Below are 21,940 nucleotides of genomic sequence, written 5' to 3'. Positions count from 1 at the left end.
GCAATGAAGAGTCTAAAATGAAATTAAAACAATTTCATTTATAATAACATCAAAAGAATAAGATATTTAGGAATAAATTTAACAAGCACAAGATGTGCACACTGAAAGCAAAACATCGTTGAAAGAAAGAAGACCCAAATAAATAGAAATACATATTAATTAACTAGAAGACTTAATACAGTCTTCTCTAAATAGATCTACAGATTCAATGCAGTCCCTATCAAAATCTCAACTGGCTTCTTTGTAGAAATCAACCAAGTGTATCCTAAAATTCAAATGGAAATACAAGGGATCCAGAATAGCCAAAACAATCTTAGAACAAAGTTGGAGAACTCACTCTTTTCTATTTCAAAACTTACTATAAAGCTACAGTAATCAAGACAGTATGATACTGGCATAAAGATAGATATATAGATCAAAGGAATAAATCTTAGAGTCCAGAAATAAACCCTTACATTTATGGTCAACTAACAAGGATGCTGAGACAATTCAATATGTTAAAATAGTCTTTTTGACAATGGTCCTGGGATGACTGGATATCCATCAAGTGATGAATGTATAAACAAACTATTATGTATCCATACCATGAAATATTATTTGGCCATAAAAAGGAATGAAGTACATCCCACAACATGGACAATTCTTGAAATCATTATTCTAACTTAAGACAATCAAAAGGCCACATTTTGTATGATTCCATTTATATAAAATGTCCCCAATAGGCAAATGCATAGAGATAGAAAGTGGATTAGTTGTTGCTTGGGGCTGGAGGAAGGGGAGAATGGGGACTATTAATGAATATAAAGTATCTTTTTGGGGTTGGTGAAAATGTCTGAAATTATTAAGTGGTGGTGATTGCATAATCTTTTGAATATAATAAAACTCTTACGAATTGGTCACTTAAATGTATGTCGATTCAATAGCATATGAATTATATCTCAGTAGTTACCTAAAACATGATTGAATGATATCTCACAATCTGGATCTCATGATATAAAATCAATTTATTTAATCAGCGGATATATACAGTATCTTCTTCCAGACATTTGGGGATGTCTCAGAGATACCTGACCATGTTCCTCTTCCCTTCCCCCACAATACAGTCTTAGAGCCACTAGGTGCAGCCTGGTAAAGGGATTGTCTGCCCCAGAGTGGGGAGTTGGGGGACTGTGATGGTCCAGAGCACAGTGAGAAGGGGTCTGCTGGGGAGAGCATCCTGGGTTGAGATGTTGGGTTCCAAGTGCTGTGAGGAGGGCATACACAAGGCAGAGGAGGTGGCAGTAGCATTGGGATATTGGTTATAGACAAGGAGGCAGATCAAACAAGTAAATATGTAAAAGGAATGGGAGCCAGGTTTATCACTGTAGTAGAAGAAATTTACAAATATGGCAAGGGAGAAAACTATAGCTCAGGAACAGTGTCACCCCTATAGCAATAAGAATGCTTAACACTGAGATCTTGGTTTTTTAAATACCATTCTTCATGAAAAGGAACTAGAGTTCTGTATTAATCTTTTCTCACACTGCTATAAAGATATATCTGAGACTGGGTAATTCATAAAGAAAAGAGGTTTAATTGACTCACAGTTCTGCAGGCTGTACAGGCTTCTGCTTCTGGGGAGAGCTCAGAAAACTTACAATCATGGCAGAAAATGAAGGGAAAGCAGAAGCAGGCACATCTTCCTATGGCCAATAGGAGAGAGAGAGAACGAAGTGGGAGGTGCTACACACTTTTTTTCTTTTTCTTTTTCCTTTTAAATTTTGAGATGGGGTCTCACTCTGTTGCCCAGGCTGGGGTGCAGTGGAGTGATTTCAGCTCACTACAACCTCCACCTCCAGGGTTCAAGCAATTCTTGTGCCTCAGCATCCCAAGTAGGTGGAATTACAAATGCGTGCCACCATACCTGGGTAATTATTTTTGTATTTTTAGTAGAGATGGGGTTTCACCATGTTGGACAGGCTGATCTTGAACTTCTGACCTCTGGTGATCTGCCCACTGTGGCCTCCCAAAGTGCTGGAATTACAGGCTTGAGCCACTGTGCTCGGCCTACACACTTTCCAACAACCAGATCTTGTGAGAACTCTGTCATGAGACAGCACTAGGGTGATTATCGGGGGAAACGGCCCTTGGTATTTCAATGTAGGTTATTTCCATTTTCCATAAGTGTCAGTCAGCTGATAAATAAAAAAGAGTACAAAGAGAAGAATTTTACAGCTAGGTCGCCGGGGGTGACATCACATATTGGTAGGACCATGATGCCCACCTGAGCCTAAAACCACCAAGTTTTGGCCGGGCACGGTGGCTCAAGCCTGTAATCCCAGCACTTTGGGAGGCTGAGACGGGCGGATCACGAGGTCAGAAGATCGAGACCATCCTGGCTAACATGGTGAAACCCCGTCTCTACTAAAAAATACGAAAAACTAGCCAGGCGAGGTGGTGGGTGCCTGTAGTCCCAGCTACTCAGGAGGCTGAGGCAGGAGAATGGCATAAACCCAGGAGGCGGAGCTTGCAGTGAGCTGAGATCACACCACTGCACTCCAGCCTGGGCGACAGAGCGAGACTCTGTCTCAAAAAGGGAGGGGGCGTAATAACAGAGTAGGTACAAAGATCACATGCTTCAAATAACAAAAAGCAGAACAAAGATCACATGCTTCTGAGGGAATAGGACAAAGGGCAAAAGCAGAACTACTGATAGGGGCCCAACAAAGATCACAAGGCAAAGGGCAAAAGCAGAACTACTGATAAGGGTCTATGTTCAGCGATGCATGTATTGTCTTGATAAACATCTTAACAGAAAACAAGATTTGAGAGCAGAGAACTGGTCTGACCACAAATTTACCAGGGTGGAGTTTTTTCCCTACCCTAGTAAGCCTGAGGGTACACAGGAGACCAGGGTGTATCTCAGTCCTTATCTCAACCACATAAGACAGACACTCCCAGAGCAGCTGTTTATAGACCTCTCCTGAGGAATGAGTTCCTTTCCCAGGGTATTAATATTCTTTGCTAGGAAAAGAATTTAGCGATATCTCTCCTACTTGCACATCCATTTATAGGCTCTCTGCAAGAAGAAAAATATGGCTCTTTTTGCCTGACCCACAGGCAGTCAGACCTTATGGTTGTCTTCCCTTGTTCCCTAAAAATCGCTGTTATTCTGTTCTTTTTCAAGGTGCACTGATTTCATATTGTTCAAACACACATTTTACAATCAATTTGTACAGTTAATTATCACAGTGGTCCTGAGGTGACATACATCCTCAGCTTACAAAGATAACAGGATTAAGAGATTAAAGTAGACAGGCATAATAAATTATAAAAGTATTATTTGGGAACTGATAAATGTCCATGAAATCTTCACAATTAATCTTCCTCTGCTGTGGCTCCAGCCGGTCCCTCTGTTTGGGGTCCCTGACTTCCTGCAACAGGGGATGGTGCTAAATGATTAGAAACCACCCCTGTAATCCAATACCCTCCCACCAGGCCCCACATCCAACAAGTTCCTTCACAAAATGGATTATTCCAGGGCTGGGGTGGGAAAAGATGACCCTGGAACAACTTTTGTGCCAAAACATAAGGAAGTGTATGAAGAATGACAGGGACATGTCAAAAGGACACAGAAGCCAGATTGAAGGGGCTTCTACTAGCCAAATCTGGGATAACTTGAGCATCATAAATGAACAATGTTATTGATGGATTATTACATATTTGATAAAGCAGGAAACCGTGAGCCCATACTGAAATAGATTTAAACAAATAAAACATTTGATATGGGATGAAAGTTTTACATAATTTCAAAGTACTTTTCCAAAAAGTACTAATAACAAGAAATATGATGGTAAAAAGGAGAATTCTGGTAGGTAGCATTTTAAGCAAGTGACCTAAGTGAACATCATCAGTAATGGAACAACTCAAAATTATGGTCATTCTGTATTATTCCTGTCCAAAGATGCATAACCCAAATCTAACCAAGAGGAAACATAAGAAACCCAAATTGAGGGACATCTACAAAATAACCAGCCTGGATTCTCCAAAAGCATCAAGGCTATGTGAATGTCCCAGGAAGACTGAGAAACGGTTCCAGACTGAAGGAGACATAAAAACTAAATGTAACACGTGATTCTGAACTGGATTCTTTTGCCAAATGGGGGTTATTGGGATGCCTGCCAAACTTGAATGGTGTCTGAGCATTCGATGGTAGTAATATAAAAATGTTAATTTTACCATTTTCTCTGCTTTTGACAGTTATGTCGAGGTTATGTAGAGTGTCCTTGTTTGTGGGAATTACACACGGATATACTTGGGATGATAGGTATCCTGTCAACAATGTACTTTTAACTGGTTCGGGAAAAGAAGATTTTGTACTGTGCTTCCAACTTTTCTATAAGCTTCAAGTTGTTTCAAAAAACAACCAAAAAGAAAAGTATCTGACCCTGAGGGGTCTATTTGGCGTAATAATTAAATAGTAAGAATGTTGCACTAAAAATGTCTGGTGGTGGTGTTCATTGTGGAGCACGTGTGTGTTTGCTGCTATTTTGTGTGTGCCCTGACACCTACCCATCACACAGGCCTGGCACTCATGGCCCATCTGGAGCCAAACCTTCTGCTCCTTGGTTTGTCTCTTCAGACTTCGGGGTCCATCTGAGGCCCAGTTCAATATAGTGTGGGTAAATCCCCATAGTTGATGTGGCCAGTATATTTGTAAAACCTTTAATATATTTGAACTACATCTAATTTTTAACTTTCTATTGCTTCTGGTGATCCCAATTTCAGGGACGTAGGAGATACTGAATTTAAATTAAAAGATAATAAAATATTTTAGCACTTAAGTGAAGACTAAAGATGGGCAAGGATTTTTCTTTTCTAAACTTTTCTCGATAGTTACTTGTATAACACGTTAAAGAAAAGGTGACATTTGCGTGAAATAGTTTTCACATGCATCATTAATCAAGCTAATATAAACTATAAGCACTCTCTGTTGCTCACATTCTCACCATCAGCTATCCTGCCTTTGAAGCTTTCTTGAAATTATTTCCAGCTATTAATCTGTACTTGTAAATAACACAACTCAGACAAACTGGACCGCGGGGATCCAGTCCTACATAGCTGCCTGGCGGGAGGGGAAAGAGGCTGTAGAGCAGGTGGAGTGCAGGGAGTGGGAGGGAAGGCAGGCGCCCTTCATGTCACTCAGTTCTGATCTTCCCTGTCCTTCCCTCTTCATTCTCCAAGATTAGTTGAGTGTCAGTTACGTGTCAGGCAGGGTAATGGCACTGGGGAGCCAATGACGAATGAGATACACTCTGGGCCTTTTAAGGAGCACTGAATTTGCAGAAAGAGAGACTGCTGAGCTAGGAATTCAAGAATATTCTAATAGTTTCTACAAAAGAAGTCAGGCCAGGCACGATGGTTTGCACCTGTAATCCCAGCACTTCGGGAGGCCGAGGCGGGTGGATCGCCTAAGGTCAGGAGTTTGAGACCAGCCTGGCTAACATGGTGAAACCTTGTCTCTACTAAAACTACAAAAATTAGCCAGGCGTGGCGGGTGCCTGTAATCCCAGAGACTTGGGAGGCTGAGGCAGGTAAATTGCTTGGACCTGGGAGGCAGAGGTTGCAGTGAGCTGAGATCGTGCCATTGCACTCCAGAGCCTGGGAGACAGAGAATCTGTCTCAAAAAAAAAAAAAAAGTCAAATAGTGCTATTAAAGGAGAAAAACTGCTTCATGACAGGAATAAAAAAAGTCTTCATGGAAAAGGTAATGTTTAAAGCCCCAACTTAATTGCAGTTTTCCAGGAAAGAAGGAGGAGAGGGAATCACAAGCAGAGGAAATTGAAGCAAAAGGCTGTGAGTCTCAGAGTGCAGCTTCTTTGGAGCTCATCGAGGGGAAGGTGAAGGCAAAAAGAAGGATTGTGTGTGTCTGAAAGTAGAGACAGGCTGAGGAGAGTGGGTCAGAAGGATCCACTGGGGTTGGACCTTTTTTTTTCCCCCTGCTCTGTCACTGGGCTGGAGTGCAGTGACATGATCTCGGCTCACTGCAACCGCCTCCCAGGTTCAAGTGATTCTCCTGCCTCGGTCTCCTGAGTTGCTGGGATTACAGGCGTGTACCACCACGCCCAGCTAGTTGTTTGTATTATTATTATTATTATTTTGAGATGGAGTCTTTCTTTGTCACCCAGACTGGAGTGCAGTGGTGCGATCTTGGCTCACTGTAACCTTCGCCTCCCGGGTTCAAGTGATTCTCCTGTCTTGGCCTCCTGAGTAGCTAGGATTACAGGCATGTGCCATTACACCCAGCTAACTTTTTGTATTTTTAGTAGAGACTGGGTTTTGCCATGTTGGCCAGGATGGTCTTGATCTCCTGACTTCATTATCTGCCTGCCTCAGTCTCCCAAAGTGCTGGGATTACAGGCGTGAGCCACCATGCCCAGTAGGACCATTTTTAAAAAGCAGACCGGGTGGTGACTCATGCCTGTAATCCCAGCACTTTGGGAGGCTGAGGCAGGAGAATGGCCGGAGGTCAGGAGTTCAAGACCAGCCTGGCCGACATGGTAAAACCCTGTCTCTACTGAAAATACAAAAACTTAGCCAGGCATGGTGCCGCACACCTGTAATCCCAGCTACTTGGGAGGCCGAAGCAGGAGAATTGCTTGAACCTGGGAGGTGGAGGTTGCAGTGAGCCAAGATCACGTCATTGCACTCCAGCCTGGGTGACAGAGGGAGACTCTGTCTCTACATACATACATAAAATAAAAGTAGACAGAAACCAAACAGCAACAACAAACTCCCCCGTATGATATGCTGAGGAGCTCAGACTTTATTCTAGAACGATGGGATGTCAGGTGAGGGTCTGCTGGAGACAGCCATGGTCACTTCCCTCCCACCACATGGATTCTGTGATTCTCAGAGCAGGAAGGAACTGCCTGACCCCTGTATGATGGGAGAATTGCTCACACTCTTGTATTTTTAGTAGAGACTGGGTTTCGCCATGAGATCTTCACTGAGATCTCTGCTCAAACATTACCTCGTCCTCTCCTGTCTAACCTCATGAAAATAGCATGCCTAGGATTTTCTACTTATCTGCCTTTTTCTTCCTAGTACTTCGCAAATATTTCAGTTATCTGTTTGTTTTTTGTCTCCCCTACAGGTATATAAACTCTATAACAACAAGGGCTTTGTCTTATTACTGCTGGTCGTCATGGTGCCTTGCGCTGTGCCAGCCATATAGAAAATGTCTATAGATTCTTGAATGAGTGAAGAGTGATCCAAATCTCCCAGAAATCATGGTCCCACAGACTCAGATTCTAGAAAGAGAACTTTGCAGTCCCCAAGGGGCTCTTGCAGCCCAGGTCAAAGGATGGTGAATAAGAAGTCCCAAAAGGCTCCCTGAACAACAACAGCTTTCCAAATGAGATGGCAAATCCCTACCCTTACAATCCTGTTTCTGTCTGTTCCCCAGAGTCAGCCTTTTATAATGGAAAGGTAGGGCTGAGATAATGTTCTAATTTAGGGTTGTCAGAACTTAGCCAAGGATCTCACCAGGGAAAGAGGAAGAAGCCTAGATCTTTCCTCTAAAATGCAGTCCAAAGCCAGAGCTTGCAATAGAAAAGCTGGTGTTTTTCTGAATGTCTATGAGACCTCAAAATGGACAGGCCGTGTCCTTCAGGAGATCACATGGGTCTCGTGAAGTCTCAGCCATAGCATATCACCTTCCACTTCACAGCATCTTCCATGCTTGGCTTTGAAAGGACAGTAGTGCAATCATCAACAAGCTTCCTAGATAGGTGTCCATCTTGGGGGTGGTTCTTTGGATCTCTAGCAGTCCAGTGATGTAGAGTGGAGACAGCCCAGAAACTTCCCAGGATGGGTCAGGTCTTCAGCTTTCCTAAGCCACATGGCTAGAATCACCTTAAATTACTAGAAAAACAGACAAATCTCAACTATCTGAAAACTGGTGGCCTTGTTTCTAGATCTTTTCCATTTGAGAACCAATTTGTTCCTATTCCAGGCAACCAAAACCTCATGTCCTGGATATGCAAGGAAAACAGAGTCGTGCTTCTTTGGCCTGGCATATGAGTGATTTCGAGGACACTGATCGGAGAAATTCCAAATGGGCTATTCTTGTTAGGCAGAGTAAGTCATCATTGCCAAGAGCTTCCAAACCATTTATGCTTCCAAAGCTGCCAAAAAAGGAAAAGGTATGATTTTTTGCTTTTCTAAATCATCATAGAAAAAGTTAGGCTGCTTTAACATGTAAATTAGGGAGGGGTTTCTCATAGTAATACTAATAATCAGTTTTATAGCTTCTTTTAACCTATTGAAGCATTTTGTACTTTATACTGGATTGCCACAGTGATGTTTATTCAGTGGGTGAGTGGGCATTATTCCCCTGTTAAAGAAAACAAGAGGTTTTGTCCTCAGAATTTATCACTAGGTTTAACCTCGAGAGAATGGCCACCCCTGTGAGTTCTAAGAGCTGAGAAAGCACTGTTTGTGAAATGGAGGTAAATCTGCAACTCCCCTTAAAACCTCACAAACTGGTGAGCAGAGTAAGCTTATACCCGTTCAAATTCTAGGTTTTCCCCTAAACTATTTATGGAATCTTGGGTAAGTTGCATAATTTCCCTGTATGGGTTTTTGTAAGTAAAATGGGGATTTTGGTATCTGTTCTGAATATTTTATAGAGTTAGGAGGAGAATTGAAGAATGTGGAAGTATATATTCAACAACTATTCCCTGAGGTCTGTGTACAACCCATTCGCCAATAATAGCTTTCTGTCTAAACCCACAGCACAATGAACTTTGCAGGCGTCCAGGTTTTCAATAGAGTTTGACAGCAGATTTCCATGATAGAAAAAGGAATAGAATAGCTCAGGCCCATTCAGCGACTCCTGTTCCCTACGCATAGAATGACTTCTTGCTGTTTTGGAGAATCTTGCCAATTCACTAGAATATTACTCACCCTCTGTTGCCAGAGATCTGATTCATCAGCAAGCCATTATGTCTATTTGAGACATTCTGTGATGGAGGGCGACTTAGCTGTCCTCCTCAGTGGATCCTGACCTTAGGAATACTTCGTATTGAAAAAGGGAACAGTTTGACATCTAACATTTCAACGTAGTCTGAATTTTGAGATGGGTCCAAGTGAAATGATTTATTGCAGTGTGTGTGGAGGAGGGCTTGGATTAGTTACTTTCTGTCACTGAACTAATTTTGTGTCGGATTAGAGCTATCACGGACTAAATTATCCCAAACGCCTCTTTCATTCACCAAATCCAGTTGAAATACTTTTTGCATTAAAACATCTGTTAAAAGACTTCTTATTTTGATTTCAAATTTGTAGAGCAAGTTATAACAACAGCACAAAGAACTCTTGATATACTCTTTCCCCAGCCCCATCTGTTGTTAATTTTATTTGCTTTAATGTTCTCTTTCTTCCTCTCTCTCTTATACCATTTGAGGGCAAGTTGCAGACATGATGTCCCCCAGCTTCATTTATCTTTTTTTTTTTTTTTTAAAGATATGGGGGTCTCACTATGTTGCCCAGGCTGGAGTGCAGTGGCTTTTCATGGGTACAACCATAGTGCACCGCAGCCTTGAACTCGTGGGTTCAAACAATCCTCCCACCTCAGCCTCCTGAGTAGCTAGGACTACAGGGACAGACCCTGTGGAATAAATGGTCTACAGGCTAGACCCTTTACTCCTAAATATTTCGGGGTGTATTTCCTAAGAACAAGGATTCTCTCTCACATAACCACAGTACAGTTTATAAGATTCAGGAAATTTAACATTGATACAGTATTATTATCTAAAGTTCATAGTCAAATTTTATTAAACAGCAGATATGGTGGTTTTTCACACCTATAATCCCAGCACTTTGGGAGGCTGAGGTGGAGGAATCACTTGAGTCCAGCAGTTTGAGAGCAGCCTGGGCAACATAATGAGACCCCGTCTCTACAAAAAAATATACAAAATTAGGCAGGCGTGGTGGTGCGTGCCTGTAATCCCAGCTAATCAGGAGGCTGAGGTGGCAGATTTGCTTGAGCACAGGCCTGCAAGTCTGCAGTGAGCTATGATTGCACCACTGCACTCCAGCCTGCGTGACAGAGAGCCTGTCTAAAAAAATAACAACAAAAAGCATTAACTGATGACCTTTGTTATATTCTGATCCAGGATTCAGTCTAGGACGGTGTATTATATTGAGTTATCACGTCTCTTTAGTCCCCTTCAATTTGGAGGAGCTCCTCACTCTGGTCTTTTATAACACAGACATTTTTGAGGAATCCAGGCCAGTTCTGTATCTTTCAGTATGGGCTCCTCTGGTGTTTCCTCATGAGTGGGTTCAGGTTACGTGTTTTTGTCAGGAATCCCAGATAAGTGACGTCGCGTCATGCTCAGTGCATCCCATCAAGAGGCACCTGAGGTCGGTTTAACCCATTATTCATGAGAGTAGTTGAGTACTTGTTCATACCCCTTTCATTGTGGAAGTAAAATACTGAATCATTCAAAATAATTTATCTTTTTATCAGTGAGGCTTTCTTCTAAATTTCCAGAGATACTTGAGATACTTGTCCCACAAGTCCATTTTTTGGACTGTCCTGCAGAATTTGTGTGGATGCTTCAATAAATACTCAACCCCTCTCTTTTACATGAACCCTCTTTAGGGAAAATAAATTGGAACAAGTGTTCTCATATATTCAAAAGCAAATAATGAATACCACATGTGAAAAGCTTCCAGTGCAGTGCCTCACACATAGCCGCCAATGAGTGGCTATCATTCCTATTCTTGAGATGCCAACACATTTTCCATTCTTATGCGACAAGAATCAGAACCATGCACTGAACGCCTCTTAAGTAGAAATTTGTCTGTGTTACTGGGCGACTTGGGGGAAATTTTAGAAGCTTAAACCTATAGACAGTATCACAAGCTTTCCCATCAAAATAGATGGTTGAAAATGGGAATATTTTGTATCCATAGTTTCAGTTTGATTTTCCATGTATAAACTTAAGTCTAGAGAGCTTAATTACAATGTTTCTAAAAAGTACAACTTATGAGATTTAACAGTATGTATCATTCTTGTATACATTTACCCAAAAATGCTCTTAAAAATACTTTTGGAAATCCATTGAGCAAGTCTCTAAACCGCTTCTTCTATAAAGCCCGAATCTCTCTTTTAAATCACAAAACGTCTCTTAAGTTCTATCTTCTATTCCATTCATTATTTTCCCCTTCTGGATTTCTGGTAGTTTTCCTTCCTTCCTATAATAGCTACCTAAGCATTGTCCAATTTACGTGCATATGATAGACATTTTTAATGTAATTCATTTCTATTTCATTTCTTTGCTGGCAAATATTCTCATTGTCCTCCTTCATTTCCAATACATGGACTTCAGTCTCGGTGACTGATACATTCTTTTCCTCATCCACTTGAGTTTGAGAGCAGTATTCTCAAATTTTAAAGGTCATACAAATCACTTGGGGATCATGTTAAGATGCAGATTATGATTCAATAGGTCTGAAATGGGGTTTGAGATTTTGCATTTCTGTCAAGCTCCCAGGAAATCCAGTTAGTTGTTGCTGGTCTGAGGACCTTGAGTAGCAAGGTGCTGGAGGATTTGACAATGAACTGAATTTTGTGCTAGGAACAGGGAGCACTTGATGAGGTAAAGGGAAGAGGGAATGGGGGGATTTGATGAGGCAAAGGGAAGTCTATTCTAGGAAGAACAAACGGAGCAAAGACAATGATAACTCAGCCCCTTTGGGGAAGTGTATGTGGTTCAATGTGGCCGGAATATAGAGCACAGAACTACCTGGTGATGAGGCTGGAGAAGATCAATCAGCTGGGTCGCTGGAGTGCACAGGGCTGGGCTTTTATTTAGTTTTTTGAGACAGAGTCTCACTCTATTGCCCAGATTGTAGTGGCACAATCTCGGCTCACTGCAGCCTCCACCTCCTGGGTTCAAGTGATTCTCCTGCCTCAGCCTCCCGAGTAGCTGGGATTACAGGCACTGGCATGAGGCACTACGCCGGGTCTTTCTACCACTTTTAATGAAATGTTACCTCCTTCCTTCTCAGAGGGTTGTTTTCCAATTCTTTGCAACACATATTCAGAGACTATGTGACATCTATGTCAACCTTTATGGGATAACTCTCAAGTTGGTACTTTTTATTATGTTAAAGATATTTGCTTGAAAGTCTACTTCCTGTAACTTGGAATGATGATTTTCTGATCCTACTCAACTCCATTTTGGGTTATCATACCATATCATTGGACTGATCTCCTAAGTCTCTGTATCAGTCAGGGTTCTCCAGAGAGACAGAACCAATGATGTGTGTGTTGTGCGTGTAGGAGAGGAACACTCAGGGAGGGGTGTTTATTTTTAGGAGTTGGCTCCTCTGATTTTGGAAATTGGCAAATCCAAACGCAGCAGGGTGGGCCAACAGGATGGAGACCCTGGGAGGAACTGATGTTGCAGCTTCAGCCTGAAGGCAGTTTGCAGGCAGAATTCTCTCTTCCTGGGGGATCTTCAGTCTTTCTCTTGAGACCTTCAATAGGTTGAATGAGGCCCACCCACATTTTGGAGGATAAACAGCTTTATTCAAGGTCTACTGACTTACACATTAATCTCACCTAAGAAATATCTGCACAGCATTGGGCCGGGTGCAGTGGCTCATGCCTGTAATCCTAGCACGTTGGAAGGCCGAGTTGGGCAGATCATCTGCGGTCGGGAGTTCAAGACCAGCCTGACCAACATGGGGAAACCCTGTCTCTACTAAAAATACAAAATTAGCTGGGTGTAGTGGTACATGCCTGCAATCCCAGCTACTCAGGAAGGCTGAGGCAGGAGAATCGCCCGAACCCGGGAGGCAGAGGTTGCAGTGAGCCAAGATCATGCCATTGCACTCTAGCCTGGGCAACAAGAGCGAAACTCCATCTAAAAAAAAAAAAGAAAGAAAGAACGAAAGAAAAAGAAAAGAAATACCTGCACAGCATCATCCAGACTGGTGTTTGACTAAATATCTGATTACTATCGCCTAGCCAAGATGACACATAAAATTAACCATCACAGGCCATACCTGACGGCTTATGCCTGTAATCCCAACAGTTTGGGAAGCTGAGGCAGGAGCATCATGTAAGGCCCAGAATTCAAGACCAGCCTGGGCAACAGAGTGAGACCCTGTCTCTACAGACTTTTTTTTTTTTTTTTTTTTTGAGACAGAGTCTCACTGTTGCTCAGGCTGGAGTGCAGTGGTGCGATCTCAGCTCACTGCAACCTCCGCCTCCCAGATTCAAATGATTCTCCTGCCTCAGCCTCCCGAGTAGCTGGGATTACAGGCACCCACCACCATGGCCAGCTAATTTTTTGTATTTTTAGTAGAGGCGAGGTTTCACCATGTTAGCCAGGGTGGTCTCAATCTCCTGACCTCGTGATCTGCCTGCCTCGGCCTCCCAAAGTGCTGGGATTACAGGCATGAGCCATCGCGCCCAGCCCCCAATTTTTTTTTTTTTTTTAAATTAGCTGGGTGTGTTTGTGCATGCCTGTAGTCCCAGGTACTTGAGAGGCTGAGGCAGGAGGATTACTTGAGGCCAGAAGTTTGAGGTTACTGTGAGCTATGATCATGCCACTGTACTCCAGCCTGGGTGGCAAAGTGAGACCCTGTCTCTTAAAAAAAAAAAAATAATAACCATCACAGCATCACAGTACCCCTCTCATCCATTGTGACGATTAACTGAGGTAACATACAGAAAGCATCTGACAGAACGGTCCAGGCGCTAGGGAACCAAAAAGCACTGTGGTGTGCACGTGCGTTTAAATCCTTTTATCGATGGCATGATTTTAAAGCTAAGCTGTTTCACTTGCGTGCACAGCAGAGAAGCCATCCTTGGAGAGCTGAGCATGCAGGAAAAGGAAAAAAAAAGCTTCAGGGAAAAACACTTGAAATTTTCATTTATCAGAAAGGATTTTGAAATATCTACTGTAATTTTCCCCCCAGTCGTTAAGATAACATAACTCAGTATGGCATTATGTTGGTACCAACAGTTGCACTCAATGACGTATTTTTTTCCTGAGAACAAATATATCAGTGGACATCATCCCTTTTCAGAGCAAATATTTTGTAATGCCCCTTTAGTAACCTAAAATAAAATTTACAAATATACTCAATTTATATCAAACCAATAGAATGTCCTATTATACCATAATTTAAAAGAAATTTAAAAGTAATTTATACTACTTTAATACATAAATATTGGGGCAGTAGATTAGAAAATATAATTAGGTTGGCCTGGCGCGGTGGCTCACGCCTGTAATCCCAGCACTTTGGGAGGCCGAGGTGGGCAGATCTCCTGAGGTCAGGAGTTCGAGACCAGCCTGGCTAACATGGTGAAACCTTGTTTCTACTAAAAATACAAAAAATTAGCCAGGTGTGTTGGTGCATGCCTGTAATCCCAGCTACTTGGGAGGCTGAGGTAGCAGAATCACTTGAACCCGGGAGGCGGAGATTGCAGTGAGCTGAGGTTATGCCATTGCACTCCAGCTTGGGCAATAAGAGTGAAACCCCATCTCAAAAAAAAAAAAAAAAAAAAAAAAGTAGGCATCTATATAGAGAGTCTTCATGAGCGCAGGGGCTACAAATGAAGACTGACAGAAATGTGCTGTACTGGTGACTCAAATTCCATAAGTACCATGGCCACCAAACTATGTTACCATTGGAAACATAATTTTCGAAAAGTATACCAATTCTTGGTAAAGACCAAGTGACCGCTTCGCGCTAAAATTCTAAATCTTACAAAGTAAAACTCTTCCCTCAATTTATACAACTGCATTCCTGGAGAATGCATTATATACTAAAATCATGTAAAAAGATATTGTGTTTTTATATAGCAGAATTATCTGCTTAATTATAAACAGGTTTTAGCTATATAAATGTCCAGCAGGACATTTAAGGGTTACACAGGAGGTAGGTGGGACAAGTCCTCATTCTGTAGGGCTGTCTTGTGGTGCAGGACCTCTCGCCTATCATCGGAGCCCCCACCCTCTGTGCCAGTAACCCTAACCTGCCATTATGCTAACCAAAAATGTCCCCGCAGTTCCAAAACACCCCGGTTAAAAACCACTGAGATATATAATCAGCTTGTTTTCAGCATGAATTATTAGAAATGAGACCTCTACATTTTATTAAATGTAACAAACAAATAGCATGCAGCACCAGGAACATGTTCAAGATAAATTCAAAAGTTTTATTGCACCAAATGCCACAGAAAAATGGATCAAAATAATACATAAACAAGTTAAAAAAATTCCCACACAATGACATTGGTATCTATTCAAACTGATCAAAAACGAAGTCCTATCAATTTCTCTTATGGAGCTTCAAATAACAAATTCCAGAATTTTCTCGTTTTTGAAATATCACTTAAGTTTAAGCATATTGCAATCTCACTTTCAAGATATATGGTTCATCATATTTTGACATTTAAAAATTAACATTCAGAGGGGACTGCTTGATTTAGGCAAAAATTATATTAAAATACCCTCTCCCCCAAGCACAATAAAAAACAAATGGTTCACATTTACCAAGAGAAGCTGAAGACATTTTCAATTTAACGTGAAAGTATGCATGAACAAAATATTCTCTAAAGTACATATTAGTGGAAAAATCCAGACATTTAAAAGAATTTTGGGGTACTTTATATTCTTTATTTTTATGTACAAGCATCTCTAGTGAAGAACCTAAAAAGCTACAGACTAAATTTTTATAAAATCTCAGGACCTAATTATAAGAGCCCAAACAATGGTTTAGTATCATTTAGCAAGCGGGGATTTTTCTCCCTCCAAAAACGTTAATTTTGAAAAATATGGTTAAGTTTAAAAAGTTGCAATGTGTAAACGGCAGTTCCATGGGATGTGAAAAGATTATAGTTACTTTCATTAAAAAACAGCACACTTCAGAAAAATGGATTGAAGCCTGTACAAAAAGCTATTTAACACTGATAAAAAATAAAATACTTTGGAATTATGCACAAGTATGGAAGCTACATTTTAAATTTTTCATTGTCATGTCTAAAACGTACACAATTACCTTTACATTCATTTCACTTATCAATTTATTAAAAATAAAACTGCAACATGCTAGAAAGAGGTCCATCACAGGGACATTTACAGACTTCTGCTCTGTCATGCCTCACTAGCTTGCTTAGAAAAGCAAGATGCTACAAAAGTTACACTCAACAGGTAAGACTTAAAAGTTGAAGAAACCCTAAAGGTGGAATCCTGTCAACTGAGGTAGATTTCTTTTCTTTTTTTAAAAAAATTGTTTTATGTTTTTTTCTTGAGGTGGGCATGGGAGCGGGTGGGGTCCCTTTCTTGCCTCTGCGGCTAAGCCAGAATGAAGCCACTGGGTGGTGCACGATGTGTGAGCGGTGGATCGCAACACAATTCTGTGTGTGTGTGTTTTTTTTTTTTCTTTTTCGCTTTTAGGAAGAGGTTGAATTTAAGACAAAGAAAACTTGAATGTTAAATATTTAAAGGATTATAAAATAGCAGCAACATTCTTGGTCTATTTTTGTAGGCAATAGATACGAGGATTAGGTTCTGACTGGAATCCTGAGTGTCACGGAGACAGCCCCTACACGTGACCCACCTGTAGTTTTCCAACAGGCATTTTTGCAAGAGTGAGTTCTGGAACATTAGATTAAGAGCAAATTAAATTTTCTCAGGCTTTGAGGGGCCTGGGCTGAATTTTTTCAATGTATAGAGTTTAGAATCAATGATTTAAAGCTCAGTGTCCCCTATATGGGTCTAATTATCAACATGCCACTATGTCCACATTAGAATTAAACTGATTTTGTAACAAGTTATTTTCTATGAAACCTTGGAAGGTGGTGAATGAGGGAAAGTGCCCAAAACATGTAAACAAGAAAAAAGGAACTAGAGAGGAGGGGAATGCTTTAAACTGTAAAAGCTGTAACATCAGCTCTGACAGTTTATTTACATGTAATGAGAAACGGATGTGGGATGGGCTGAGCCACAGGTGAGGTTCTTTCTCTCTGTGTAACACAACAGCAAACAATGATGTCATGAAACTACAGAACTTAAAACACCAAAGTCAAATGGTAGGCAAAAGGAAACAGGAAAACATTAAAAAGAATGAACATTTCAATTTTCAATGAATGACATAAAGTGATAAAGATCTTACAAACCTTAATGCACTCATCTACATTATGCATCGTTAAAAAAAAGATGAAAAGGTAGTAGTTCTGATTTTTATCAAATAAAAAAATTGAAGTCATTCTAGTCCCTAATAGGGAAATTACTTCATATTCTTAGGTTCAAAGACACGTGAAAAGAACTGGAATTAATTCATAAAACAGTGGAAGGGAATCAGAACCTGGTTAACTGCTTAAGATCTGCAAAGTGCTAAAGATGTTTTGCTTTGCTAGCTTTAGCTCCTGTCTTTTAATGACCAATATTTAAAAGTCTTTTACTTTACCCTGGATGGCAGTACATAGTCTGTTTCATGGTCAGTAAGCTAAAGTTTCTTTTATATTAACAGAAAATTAAGTTGTTTTTTTTTTGCATGAACTTTGGGAAATCATTTTGGTTGGTTTTATACAATGGGTAAGTTAATTTCTGGAAAGATGTTTTGAAAAGGATGCAGGAATTAGAAGGCACAGAAATGATAATGTAAAAATTTAGATCATGTATGGATTTTTTCTAAATGTTCAGGCAATCATCCTGAATGTTCATTAGTCATCCTGAACTGCTGCAGGTTCATTTCCCACCAGGACAGCTGTGCCTTTTAAAGTAAAAATAGTCATTTGTATTAACTATAAGAAAAAAGTGGCTTCAGTTGGAAGAACTTACCAACAGAAACACTCTTGAGCTTATAGAAATAACTTTGGTAAATGGCCTCCCTTAAAAAGGCTGCTGAAAGCTCTAAAATATAAGGATAAAACATATGGTTTCAGACTTTGCTGTTACAAACTACATCTTGATGGGATTAAGAGGCTACATTGATTCTTGGGTTTATTGCACCAACAATCCATCTCTGACCTACCTGTGGCTGCATCTGAAACAAGGTAAACTCCAAGAAGAAACGAAAACAGTGGGTCCCTAAAGCACTCTTCCCAACAAGCAATTCTCTTACAAGTTTTATGTCAAACAGTCACTGCTACAGCCACTGGAGCTGAAGATGGCACAATGTGGCTTTCTTTGCTTTACCTTGTGTAAAAAGCAAACTGTGACCTGGAATCCAAAGTCCGTGTTCCGACTGTTGTCTCCAAATAGCAAAATATGTTTTCCCCAGTTTGGGGAGCTCATGCTTAAACTCAGAAGCAGTTTCCTACTGGAATGTTACGTACACTGCTGACCACCCCGCTCAAGTCGCTTGCCTTTATTCTGCCCAAACAGCACAAGGCGATCTGTTGCAACAGCTTAATGTTTAGTGTAGTGCTTATGTTTCCTCCCACCAAAAAGGTCAGTCTCTTTGTTGATTCATGGGTAACAAATGGCCTGAAGTGTTCATGACAATCACAAATGCCATTATGTTAAGTAAACCTAAGTCTTCAATGAAGCATCAGCTTGACAGCAAAAACACAAAACAAAAAGGTGGAATGACTTTGTTTCTGTTTGCTCTGCTCATGCTTTCGACATCACAGAGAGCTTATTCCTTTCTCCTTCAGTTGAGAATTTGATTTTTTTCTTCCAAGGAAGAACTGTCCTGAGCTTTAGCTTATAAGAGTATTTGAGCCACATAAGGAGAATGAGTACTGGCAATAGCAGTCAACAGAGGCAGGTCGTTGGATTCAATCCTGAATATTGAGAAAAGAAAAGAAAAGAATATTACTTTAAAAGAACATGGTTTCATGAGAAAGTATTACTTCTAGGTACTAAGTTTATCATTTAAAACTAATGAAAAAGCAAAACAGATGGAAGGATAATAAACTTACTCTTTTAATAAAATATTCCAGTGGACACTGACCAGGGAGGCAAAGGGAGAGAAATACAGGAAGTGTGTTGTGCCTGTGTGTGGACATAAAGCTCTTTTTCCCTTGGCAGGGGTCACCAGACTTTCTAACTTTCCTGTATTCCCTATATAACTTCATTGTATCATACTTTAAGGTTTTCTCCTTATAAACTCATTCTTCCAGTCAACACTCCTAAATGCATACTGATTTCACCTAAGTTCAAATTGGTCTTAGAAAAATGGTGATGGTAGCAATTTCTTAAAAAACGTTGGGAATGTGTACAAAGGTTATACAACTGGGATCCTCACTGAGCACTTAAGCCACAAGATTCTGAGAGCAAAGTGACACTAAAAGATACTGGGTTAAGAGACATCATGGTTTCAAATGGACACAGCTTTGGCTGCCTCTCTTACAGCAGAGGTGGATACAGTATGGGCACTGTTTAAAAATGATGCCAGGTGTCATGAAAAAAAATTGAACTGTTTCAGTCTGTGGAGTATGTCCTAATTCTTACCCTTGAATTCCTCAAAATAAAAATAAAACAGTATCTGGCATTACCTCATGGAATTTTCTAGTCCTTCTCCAGTAATGCTACGTACAGATCTGATTTCAGAGTGCACAGAAGTTCTCTAGTACTTTTAGTGCTACTGGCCCTGACTATGGGAGAAAGGGGATAAAGGAAGGATGAACATGGGTCCGCTAATAATTCACGAAGAGGACCTGGAGATGAGTGCAAAGGGGAATAAAAGCTTATGATTACAGGTGTTGATGCACATCTGCAACGGTCAAGGACGAGGTAAAGACCTTGAAATGTAAGGTACACATCTGGCAATGGAAAATTTCTAATAAGGCAAGATGGCCGAGTAGGGACAGCTCCGGTCTGCAGCTCCCAGTGAGATCGATGCAGAAGGCAGGTGATTTCTGCATTTCCAACTGAGGTACCCAGTTCATCTCACTGAGACTGGTGGGACAGTAGGTGCAGCCCACGGAGGGCAAGCAGAAGCAGGGTGGGGTGTTGCCTCACCCGGGAAGTGCAAGGGGTCGGGGAATTGTCTCCCCTACCCAAGGCCAGCTGTGAGGAACTCAGTATCTGCACTCCGGCCCAGATACTGCACTCTTCCTATGGCCTTCGCAACCCACAGACCAGGAGAATCCCTCGGGTGTGTACACCACCAGGGCCCTGGGTTTCAAGCACAAAACTGGGCAGCTATTTGGGCAGACACCGAGCTAGCTGCAAGAGTTTTTTTTCCATACCCCAGTGGCACCTGGAACACCCGCGAGACAGACCGTTCACTCCCCTGGAAAGGGGGCTGAAGCCAGGGAGCCAAGTGGTCTGGCTCAGCTGGTCACACCCCCACAGGGCCCAGCAAGCGAAGGTCCACTGGCTTGAAATTCTCACTGCCAGCACAGCAGTCTGAGGTTGACCTGGGACGTTTGAGGTTGGAGGGTGGAGGGGCGTCCGCCATTGCTGAGGCTTGAGTAAGCGGTTTTACCCTCACAGTGTAAACAAAGCCACCTGGAAGTTTGAACTGGGCGGAGCCCACAGCAGCTCAGCAAGGCCACTGGGGCCAGACTGTCTCTCTAGATTCCTCCTCTCTGGGCAGGGCATCTTTGAAAAAAAGGCAGCAGCCCCAGTTAAGGGTTTATAGATAAAACCCCCATTTCCCTGGGACAGAGCACCTGGGGGAAGGGGAAGGGGAAGCTGTGGGCACAGCTTCAGCAGACTTAAACGTCCCTGCCTGATGGCTCTGAAGACAGCAGCGGATCCCCCACATAGCGTTTGAGCTCTGCTAAGGGTCAGACTGCCTCCTCAAGTGGGTCCCTGACCCCTGTGTATCCTGACTGGGAGACACCTCCCAGTAGGGGCCGACAGAATCTCATACGGGAGAGCTCTGGCTGGAATCTGGTGGGTGCACCTCTGGGACAAAGCTTCCAGAGGAAGGAACAGGCAGCAATCTTTGTTGTTCTGCAGCCTCTGCTGGTGATACCCAGGCAAACAGGGTTTGGAGCGGACCTCCAACCAACCACAGCAGACCTGCAGCAGAGAGGCCTGTTAGAAGGAAAACTAACAGAAAGCAGCCACATCAACATCAACAAAAAGGATGTTCACTCAGAGACCCCATCTGAAGGTCACCAACATTAAAGACCAAAGGTAGATAAAGATGGGGAGAAACCAGTGCAAAAAGGCTGAAAATTCCAAAAACCAGAATGCCTCTCTTCTCCAAAGGATCACAACTCCTTGCCAGTGCAGGAACAAAACTGGATGGAGAACTGAGTTTGACGAATTGATAGAAGTAGGCTTCAGAAGGTGGGCAATAACAAACTCCTCCGAGCTAAAGGAACATGTTCTAACTCAATGCAAGGAAACTAAGAACCTTGAAAAAAGGTTAGATGAATTGCTAACTAGAATAACTAGCTTAGAGAAGAACATAAATGACCTGATGGAGCTGAAAAACACAGCACGAGAACTTCGTAAAGCATACACAAGTATCAATAGTTGGATTGATCAAGTGGAAGAAAGGATATCAGAGATTGAAGATCAACTTAATGAAACAAAGCGTGAGGACAAGATTACCAAAAAAATGAAAAGGAATGAACAAAGCTTCCAAGAAATATGAGACTATGTGAAAAGACCAAATCTACGTTTGATTGGTATACCTGAAAGTGACAGGGAGAATGGAAACAAGTTGGAAAACATACTTCAGGTTATTATCCAGGAGAACGTCCCCAACCTAGCAAGGCAGGCCAACATTCAAATGCAGGAAATACAGAGAAGACTACAAAGATACTCCTCGAGAAGAGCACTCCAAGACACATAATGGTCAGATTCACCAAGGCTGAAATGAAGGAACAAGTGTTAAGGCAGCCAGAGAGAAAGGTCAGGTTACCCACAAAGGGAAGCCCATCAGACTAACAGCAGATCTCTCTGCAGAAACCCTACAAGCCAGAAGAGAGTGGGGGCCAATATTTAATGTTCTTAAA

At 41.6% G+C, this 21,940-nt stretch overlaps 2 protein-coding genes across 5 annotated transcripts in view; one reads left to right on the top strand and one right to left on the bottom strand.

The window, feature by feature from the left end:
- SPMIP2 (sperm microtubule inner protein 2) overlaps positions 1-21,940 on the top strand; it is a 133,158-nt gene that overhangs the window by 101,354 nt on the left and 9,864 nt on the right. The window contains exon 4 of the mRNA XM_008000123.3: positions 7,997-8,186. Coding sequence (XP_007998314.1) covers positions 7,997-8,186 — 190 coding nt within the window. The remainder of the gene's footprint in view (positions 1-7,996; positions 8,187-21,940) is intronic.
- Positions 15,209-21,940, bottom strand: part of FNIP2 (folliculin interacting protein 2) — a 138,829-nt gene continuing 132,097 nt past the window's right edge. For all 4 annotated transcript variants that reach the window (XM_037993325.2, XM_037993334.2, XM_008000124.3 and 1 more), the window contains one exon: positions 15,209-18,802. In XM_037993325.2, the coding sequence (XP_037849253.2) occupies positions 18,724-18,802 (79 nt within the window). In that variant the 3' untranslated portion in view covers positions 15,209-18,723. The remainder of the gene's footprint in view (positions 18,803-21,940) is intronic.

Source organism: Chlorocebus sabaeus, chromosome 7 (assembly GCF_047675955.1).
Source record: "Chlorocebus sabaeus isolate Y175 chromosome 7, mChlSab1.0.hap1, whole genome shotgun sequence".
NCBI classification, from domain to species: Eukaryota; Metazoa; Chordata; class Mammalia; order Primates; family Cercopithecidae; genus Chlorocebus; species Chlorocebus sabaeus.
This window is presented reverse-complemented; position numbering and strand designations above follow the sequence as displayed.